Source organism: Salmo salar, chromosome ssa16 (assembly GCF_905237065.1).
Source record: "Salmo salar chromosome ssa16, Ssal_v3.1, whole genome shotgun sequence".
Lineage (NCBI taxonomy): Eukaryota > Metazoa > Chordata > Actinopteri > Salmoniformes > Salmonidae > Salmo > Salmo salar.
Window position 1 is genome coordinate 79,775,510 of NC_059457.1, and position 9,657 is coordinate 79,785,166.

General features: G+C 44.8%; 1 protein-coding gene across 1 annotated transcript; it reads left to right on the forward strand.

Annotated features, from left to right (window-relative positions):
• Positions 1-507: 507 nt before the first annotated feature.
• On the forward strand, positions 508-5,006 carry LOC106574884 (pejvakin-like). The gene is made up of 6 exons (XM_045696723.1): positions 508-860; positions 1,080-1,275; positions 1,949-2,090; positions 2,615-2,732; positions 3,056-3,199; positions 4,699-5,006. Exons 1-6 carry the CDS (start codon positions 650-652, stop codon positions 5,004-5,006), a joined length of 1,119 nt encoding a protein of 372 aa, XP_045552679.1. The 5' UTR covers positions 508-649.
• The last annotated feature ends 4,651 nt before the right edge of the window (positions 5,007-9,657 follow it).

Sequence of the window (9,657 nt, forward strand, 5' to 3'; positions counted from 1 at the left end):
ATTATGAAGGTTACATATCTTGAAAACTTGATTGCTGACATGCAAAACATTTGGGACTATATCAACAACATTTGGGACCATACCAATAGATAGCTTTTGGGTGGAGTTTTCCTTTAAGGTGTGTAACCCTGATCCATTTAAATGTGATCAGATTCCCTAACCAGCTACTATTAAACTATTGCTACCTTACTTCCACTGACATCTCTTTTCAGCACTCAGGGCAGAATTATTGATAGACATCTAGGGCCTCAAAGACAGAGTAGCACAGGAAGTACTGCATAACCCATTGGTGAGCTCACTGGTCACATGACAGGAAGAATAAAGGCAGCTACCTGTCCAATCACGTTATGGGACAGCTTGTCCCCATATCCCCTTACATGGTGTCTCCATTATTCATTAGCCCTGAGCCCTGAGCTGCACAGCTGAATGACTCTACTTGTTTGAGAGACATCTATTCAGATCAACTGTCCACCTGTGCAGAACTTCCCAATGTGAACTCACCAAAGAGAAGAAAAAGAGAAGAATAAACTTCTTTAATACTGTAAACTAAAGGATTTGCCTGGACAGCGGACACTTACAGTATACCTGTTACTGCCGTGCATGTCCAGCAGTGACTCCTGCACCCGTCTGCTGTTTCTTGGTCACCGGAATGTTCGCTGCGGCGACTAAGAACTTTGTGAAGCAGGTGGGAGACACAGGTCGGTTGATCCCCGTACCGAGCCTGAGTGAAGCTGACCGCTACCAACCCCTCAGCCTGGTCACCAGGAAGAGGAAGAGACACTTCTGGAAGAAAACCAAGTATGCCTCAACCCCCTTCTCCCTGAAAGACATCCTGGTGGGGGAGAAGGAGATCACAGCAGGTAGAGTCCAGTGAGAGGAGGAATGCATGTTCATCAGCAGCTATTAACGCCTATGTCATTCATTATAGTGCATTATGAATAGCTTATAAGGCATTATAATGAGTTTAATGCATTATAACTGTCTCTCTCTTTGACCAAGTAAAGCATGACGTCATGTGTTTTCTGCAGATGTAAAGCTAGTCAGATGCCTTAACAATGCTTTTTATTCCATTCAAACAGGGGTGTCGTCGTACCAGCTCCTGAACTATGAGGACAAGTCTGACGTGGCCCTGAACGGCAGATTAGGGAACCACCTGATGAACGACGTGGGGTTCAACATCAGTGGTTCAGACTCTGTGGCCGTCAAAGCCTCCTTTGGGATCGTCACCAAACACGAGGTGGAGGTCCCAACTCTACTCAGGGAACTCAACTCCAGGTACACTGCAGGTGGTGGAAAATAGCTTTGATTTTATTCTATTGACTTCTTGTTTCTGATAAGATATTACCAAGGGTCACAATGGTGATGACAAACAACTAATATGTCAGGTTAGTTAATATATAACTACGATGGGGCCTCCCGGGTGGCGCAGTGGTCTAAGGCACTGCATTGCAGAGCTAGCTGTGCCACCAAAGATTGTGGGTTTGAGTCCAGGCTCTGTCGCAGCTGGTCGTGAGCGTGAGGCCCATGGGGCGGTGCACAATTGGGTCAGGGAGTGTTTGGCCGGCAGGGATATCCTTGTCTCGTCACGCACTTGCGACTCCTGTCGTGGGCCGGGCGCAGTGCACGCTGACCAGGTGTACGGTGTTTCCTCCGACACATTGGTGCGGAGTAGCTTGGGACTATTGGTTCTGTTCAACATTCTCTACCTATACAGTAGTCTAAATACCTCAATTCATGTTAAGTTTAAAATAATACAAGATAAAAGTAGTTGGTTCAGGGTTCAGAACTTTAAAGCCAAAGCCAATTATCTCAGAATTCTCTTTTTGCAGATAGAACCAAGCTGTCGATATTCTAATGAGACCATGTTGGTTGTACATACTGTATATTACACCTGGACAGTAAAAGTCTTTCTGACACAGGTTTGTGTTCTGGTTTCTTTCCACTATAGGAAAGTGGATCTTGATCACTGTCTGATTCGTCAGTCCAAAGAAAGTGGGCGGAGTGTTCTCTGCGTTGTCATGGAGAGCATCCGTACGACGCGTCAGTGTTCTCTCACTGTCCACGCTGGCATGAGACGGACGACTATGAGGGTAAACGCACACCTACAGTACACACACAGTACACACACACATACAATATGCACACCTACACACCGTACACACACACCTACACACCGTACACACACCGTACACACACCGTACACACACCGTACACACACAGTACACACACCGTACACACACGGTACACACACACATACAATACGCACACCTACACACAGTACACACACAGTACACACACAGTACACACACACATACAATACGCACGCCTACACACCGTACACACACAGTACACTTAAGGGTACACACACCTACAAACATCCAGTACACACACACAGTACACACACACAGTACACACACACACCTACACACACAGTACACACACACACCTACGCACAGACACACCATACACACAGACACAATACACACACCTACACATCACATACACACACACACACACACACTATACAGTACACACAGAAACACCTGACACTGTTAGCAGGTAATGGTTGAATGGATGAATGCCCTGTCTCACCTATCTGACTGGTGTTCTACAGTTTCAGATTGATGATGGTCGAAACCCCAAAGGTCGAGACAAGGCCATAGTGATCCCAGCTCACACCACCATCGCATTCAGCATCTTTGAACTGTTTGTTCGATTGGATGGACGACTTGGTGAGACAACCACAACAAACACACAGACACAATTACACTTGACCACCATCTCGGTCTGTCTGTCTGTCTGTCTGTCTGTCTGTCTGTCTGTCTGTCTGTCTGTCTGTCTGTCTCGCTCTCTCTCTCTCTCTCTCTCTCTCTCTCTCTCTGTGTTTCTCTCCCTCTGTCTCTCTCAATCTCACACACACACACACACACACACACACACACACACACACACACACACACACACACACACACACACACACACACACACACACACACACACACACACACACACACATTCACACACACACTAATATAGTTCCCCTTCTCCTGATCAGATATCTGCGTAAGCCCTGAGTCGTCGGGCGGATTTGAGAAGGAGCTGATCAGAGAGCAGCTGGGTGGTTTCATTGGTCGATTCTCTATGGGACGGCTACGCAGGTTCCTGTCTGGGATTGTGTACGGAAACCCCTTCAGAGCAGGTGGGAACCTTCTTTCATCTCTTAACCTTTTTACTGCAGTGGGCTGAATCAGGGTCACAGAGTGATTCTTGGTAGTCTTAAACAAATCTACTTTGAAACAAAAGTATACACCTCACACACATGGTTATGGGCTTAATAAAAGAAGACACCTGTACCATGTCAGATATAGAGTTGAAATGCATCCCAAAATTACACTTTAAATACATCATAGAAGACTGAAATATAACAAAACTGTTTGACATATACGAAACACGGGATTTTCTGTGTTTAAAAAAAACAAAACATGTTTATAAATTATGAAATTATGAAAAATATGAATGAGGCCACTAGGTCATTTGACTGCAGGAAAGGGCTACCCCCCCCCCCCCCCTTCTTATCATACAGAAAATCAAAAGGACTAGAACAATCAGATCTAATCATACCAGTATAATGCTGTTTAATCTTAAGGATCCCTCCCTTTTATTCAATTTTCGCCTAAAACGACATACCCAAATCTAACAGCCTGTAGCTCAGGACCTGAAGCAAGGATACACATATTCTTGATACCATTTGAAAGGAAACACTTTGAAGTTTGTGGAAATGTGAAATTAATGTAGGAGAATATAACACATTAGATCTGGTAAAAGATAATACAAAGAAAAGAGCATGCATTTTTTTGTAATTTCTTTGTACCATCATCTTTGAAATGCAAGAGAAAGGCCATAATGTACTATTTCAGCCCAGGCAATATATAGATTTTGGCCACTAGATGGCAGCAGTGTATGTGCAAAGTTCAAATCAAATCAAATGTTATTGGTCCCATACACATGGTTAGCAGATGTTAATGCGAGTGTAGCGAAATGCTTCTGCTTCTAGTTCCGACCATACAGTAATATCTAACAAGTAATCTAACAATTTCACAACAACTACCTTATACACACAAGTGTAAAGGAATGAATACGAATATGTACATATAAATATATGGATGAGTGATGGCCGAACGGCATAGGCAAGATGCAGTAGATGGTATAGAGTACAGTATATGCATATGAGATGAGTAATGTAGGGTATGTAAACATTATATAAAGTGGCACAGGTCCCAGAGTAATCTAACCTTACCAGTATAATACTGTTTAAAGAACAATTATTAGCTCCATATTGTTGAGAAGAATATCCACACAGGGATCCTAATAAAATACCAATAAAGAGTATAAACATATATAAACACAAACCAGTGGAGGCTGGTGGGAGGAGCTATAGGAGGAGCGGGTCATTGTAATGGAATAAGTGGAACGGAGTCACACGTGGTTTCCATATGTTTGATATGTGCCATTAATTCCATTCCAGCCATTACAATGAGGCCGTCCTCCTGTAGCTCCTCCCACCAGCCTCCACTGACACAAATGCTAGTAAAAGCACAGGGTAATGTAAAGATAATGAGTGAAAACAAAATAATCCCTGCACATTTTCCGATGTTCCAGTGACACTCTTATCCTCATCCTTCCTTTCCCCTACTCAAGACGACAGGACGTTTGAGGAGCTCACCCACACCCACTCAGACACCTACATGGACGACGTAGTGACAGACTACTACGAAAAGGCAGCCAGCATGACGGACGTCTCCACCGCCTACCTGAGAGGGGACTCCCACTCCCGTGTCAACCTCCTCAACCACAACATCCCCAAGGGCCCCTGTGCCCTGTGTGGCCGGGGCCAGACACCGAGGGAGACGGTCTACGGCTGTCTGGAGTGCTCCTCCGGCGGGCACAAGTACGTCAGGCTACACGTGGTGCCCTGCTTCGACCTGTGGCACAAGACGCTCAGCTGAAGAGATGGACTCAGGAAGAGAGAGGGAGAGAGAGAGAGGTCTGAGTTCATCCCTGATTAGGCATACAGTACCTAACTAATAGCTCTGTGCCATACTGACAGTCAGAAAACTGGGTCTGGCCTCTGTCTGTAGTACTGTATCTTATCTGGAGCTGCCCTCCCCTCCCCCTCAATGGATCCTCCCAAGTGACTCCCTCCGTTAGTCTACATTAGTCTACTCTATTCCATCTCTATTCCAACTATTTCATCTACACTTGGCCTGTGTTCTTGTTCTTGTTCTGTGTGAAGCAGCTGCCAGAGTCACACAAGCACAACAGGAGTATGTGAATTATTCAGACGAGGTATTAAAAATGGACAAGAGGATCGTGTGAAGGAAAAAGGTCATGAAGTTTCTGAGGCACGGTGCAGAAGAAAACACAGCCTCCTTGTTTTGGCCTCATTCTGCTGGTTTCAAAGTGTGTCATCAGGTCTTTTGGGTCATCACCTGACGTTTAATGTTTGTAGTGGGGTGTTTTGACCTCATCAGGTCAGTGGGACATTGTAATGGTGAAAAGATAGTGAAGAGGCTGAAAATCTACATTCATACTGCCATGGTTACATGACATGGATTCTCATTTGTTGTTATGTTTTAGTGACATTTCGTTTTATATGGCTGGATTATTGATTTTTAAATAAAGATTGAGGCTTTCTCTGTAGCATAGACTGTATCTCTGTAGACTCCTCACATGTACAGTACATGGATCTTTCTGATTGGACGCTAGAGGGCTCTGTAAACATATCCAACAACTGTGGTTCCTGACAAAAACCACAAGGTGTCGATAAAGACCAACTCCTAGTTTCTTCTCCAGCTACCACCACTCTATTACTGAACTTGCTTTAGCAAGTTGATTTATCAAGGTAGAAATTGGAGATGCCACAGCAGAGAACCGCTGGAGCTCAGTGGGATTATAGTATAGGTTTCACTGTCTTACTGGTACACATAGAACAGGCCAAGCCCCTTCCCCCTTCCTCCATTCTGAATTGGTCCAGGATGGTAATTGGTCATGAATAAGTCCAGGATGATAATTGGTCATGAATAAGTCCAGGATGATAATTGGTCATGAATAAGTCCAGGATGATAATTGGTCATGAATTAGTCCAGGATGATAATTGGTCATGAATTAGTCCAGAGTGGTAATTGGTCATGAATAAGTCCAGGATGATAATTGGTCATGAATAAGTCCAGGATGGTAATTGGTCATGAATAAGTCCAGGATGGTAATTGGTCATGAATAAGTCCAGGATGATAATTGGTCATGAATAAGTCCAGGATGATAATTGGTCATGAATAAGTCCAGGATGATAATTGGTCATGAATAAGTCCAGGATGGTAATTGGTCATGAATAAGTCCAGGATGGTAATTGGTCATGAATAAGTCCAGGATGATAATTGGTCATGAATAAGTCCAGGATGATAATTGGTCATGAATAAGTCCAGGATGATAATTGGTCATGAATAAGTCCAGGATGATAATTGGTCATGAATAAGTCCAGGATGATAATTGGTCATGAATAAGTCCAGGATGGTAATTGGTCATGAATAAGTCCAGGATGATAATTGGTCATGAATAGGTCCAGGATGGTAATTGGTCATGAATAAGTCCAGGGTGGTAATTGGTCATGAATAAGTCCAGGATGGTAATTGGTCATGAATGAGTCCAGGATGGTAATTGGTCATGAATAGGTCCAGGATGGTAATTGGTCATGAATAAGTCCAGGATGATAATTGGTCATGAATAGGTCCAGGATGGTAATTGGTCATGAATAAGTCCAGGGTGGTAATTGGTCATGAATAAGTCCAGGATGGTAATTGGTCATGAATGAGTCCAGGGTATTATTGGTCATGAATGAATCCAGGGTGATTATTTGTAATTGATGAGTCAAGGCCAGGTTTATACTTGGTCATGAATTAATCCAGGGTGATAATTGGTCATGAATGAGTCCAGGGCGATAATTGGTCATGAATGAGGCCAGGGTGATAATTGGTCATGAATGAGTCCAGGGCGATAATTGGTCATGAATGAGGCCAGGGTGATGATTGGTCATGAATGAGTCCAGGGTGAAAGTTGGTAATGAATGAGTCCAGGGCGATGATTGGTCATGAATGAGTCCAGGGCGATAACTGATGAATGAGTCCAGGATGGTAATTGGTCATGAATGAGTCCAGGGCGATGATTGGTCATGAATGAGTCCAGGGCGATAACTGATGAATGAGTCCAGGATGGTAATTGGTCATGAATGAGTCCAGGGTGGTAATTGGTCATGAGTGAGTCCAGGATGGTAATTGGTCATGAATGAGTCCAGGGTGATGATTGGTCATGAATGAGTCCAGGGCGATAACTGATGAATGAGTCCAAGGTGATAATTGGTCATGAATGAGTCCAGGGTGAAAGTTGGTAATGAATGAGTCCAGGGCGATGATTGGTCATGAATGAGTCCAGGGCGATAACTGATGAATGAGTCCAAGGTGGTAATTGGTCATGAATGAGTCCAGGGTGATGATTGGTCATGAATGAGTCCAGGGCGATAACTGATGAATGAGTCCAGGGTGATAATTGGTCATGAATGAGTCCAGGGTGAAAGTTGGTCATGAATGAGTCCAGGGTGAAAGTTGGTAATGAATGAGTCCAGGGTGAAAGTTGGTCATGAATGAGTCCAGGGTGAAAGTTGGTCATGAATGAGTCCAGGGTGAAAGTTGGTAATGAATGAGTCCAGGGTGAAAGTTGGTCATGAATGAGTCCAGGGTGAAAGTTGGTCATGAATGAGTCCAGGGTGAAAGTTGGTAATGAATGAGTCCAGGGTAATAATTGGTCATGAATGAGTCCAGGGTGAAAGTTGGTCATGAATGAGTCCAGGGTGAAAGTTGGTCAGGAATGAGTCCAGGGTGAAAGTTGGTCATGAATGAGTCCAGGGTGATAACTGATGAATGAGTCCAGGGTGAAAGTTGGTCATGAATGAGTCCAGGGTGAAAGTTGGTAATGAATGAGTCCAGGGTGAAAGTTGGTCATGAATGAGTCCAGGGTGATAACTGATGAATGAGTCCAGGGTGAAAGTTGGTCATGAATGAGTCCTGGGTGAAAGTTGGTAATGAATGAGTCCAGGGTGAAAGTTGGTCATGAATGAGTCCAGGGTGATAACTGATGAATGAGTCCAGGGTGAAAGTTGGTAATGAATGAGTCCAGGGTGAAAGTTGGTATTGAATGAGTCCAGGGTGATGATTGGTCATGAATGAGGGAGATAAACAGGACTATCTTTAGGATCACATCTGATTACCTGTCACTGTGAAAAACAATAATCCTGAATGATTCAGTCATCATGTGTTAAATGAGTGATAGATTGAATCCCACTGGGAAAGACATGACAGCAGGGGGATGAAGAGGAGGATAGAGGTCTGGAGAAATGGACAGATGGGACGTGACAGAGACCTGGGCTGTGATGATGTACTGTGAAGTCATGTGAGTTCTATAATTATATCTCCCTCCACTTTAAACTAATCTAATACTTCTGAGAGGGACGGACGGACGGACGGGGCAGAGTCACATGGCTCTGCTTAGACAGGACACATTCTTGCAGGCAACACACACACACACACACACGCCGAGTATAGCGCGAAAGAAAGAGATTGTGTGTGTAGACTAGAGAGACATTATAGAACGAATAGGGAGAGGGAGAGGGAGAGTAAGAAGGAGAAGGAGAGGGAAAAAAGAGAAGGAGAAGGAGAGGGGAAAAAGAGAAGGAGAGGGAGAGTAAGAAGGAGAAGGAGAGGGAAAAAAGAGAAGGAGAAGGAGAGGGGAAAAAGAGAAGGAGAGGGAGAGTAAGAAGGAGAAGGAGAGGGAGAGTGTGAAGGAGAGGGAGAAGGAGAGGGTGAGAGTGAAGGAGAGGGGGAGTGTGAAGCAGAGGGAGAAGGAGAGGGAAAAGGAGAGGGTGAGAGTGAAGGAGAGGGGGAGTGTGAAGGAGAAGGAGAAGGAGAGGGAGAGGGAGAGTGTCAAGGAGAGGGAGAAGGAGAGGGAGAGTGTGAAGGAGAGGGAGAAGGAGAGTGAGAAGGAGAGGGAGAATGTGAAGAAGAGGGAGAAGGAGAGGGAGAGTGTGAAGGAGAGGGAGAAGGAGAGGGAGAGTGTGAAGGAGAGGGAGAAGGAGAGGGAGAGTGGAGGCTATTGGATAGTGGGGATCCAACATCAGTGTTAATGGAAGCTGACGTCTCTCTGATGTGCGATGAATCTGGAACACACATCGGTGTTAATGGAAGCTGACGGCTCTCTGATGTGCGATGAATCTGGAACACACATTGATTAGAAGGAAATGGGATCTTTGGCACCGGAGGCAACACTAACAGGGGAGTGACAGAGACCACACTAACAGGGGAGTAACAAACCACACTAACAGGGGAGTGACAGAGACCACACTAACAGGGGAGTGACAGACCACACTAACAGGGGAGTGACAGAGACCACACTAACAGGGGAGTGACAGACCACACTAACAGGGGAGTGACAGAGACCACACTAACAGGGGAGTAACAAACCACACTAACAGGGGAGTGACAGAGACCACACTAACAGGGGAGTGACAGACCACACTAACAGGGGAGTGACAGACCACACTAACAGGGGAGT

Excerpts from the sequence above, each read along its gene's own strand:
- LOC106574884 (XM_045696723.1), top strand. The coding sequence starts at position 650 with ATGTTCGCTGCGGCGACTAAGAACTTTGTGAAGCAGGTGGGAGACACA. Across the intron at positions 2,091-2,614 it reads TGAGACGGACGACTATGAGG|TTTCAGATTGATGATGGTCG; the intron begins GTAAACGCACAC and ends GGTGTTCTACAG. Across the intron at positions 3,200-4,698 it reads CGGAAACCCCTTCAGAGCAG|ACGACAGGACGTTTGAGGAG; the intron begins GTGGGAACCTTC and ends CCCCTACTCAAG.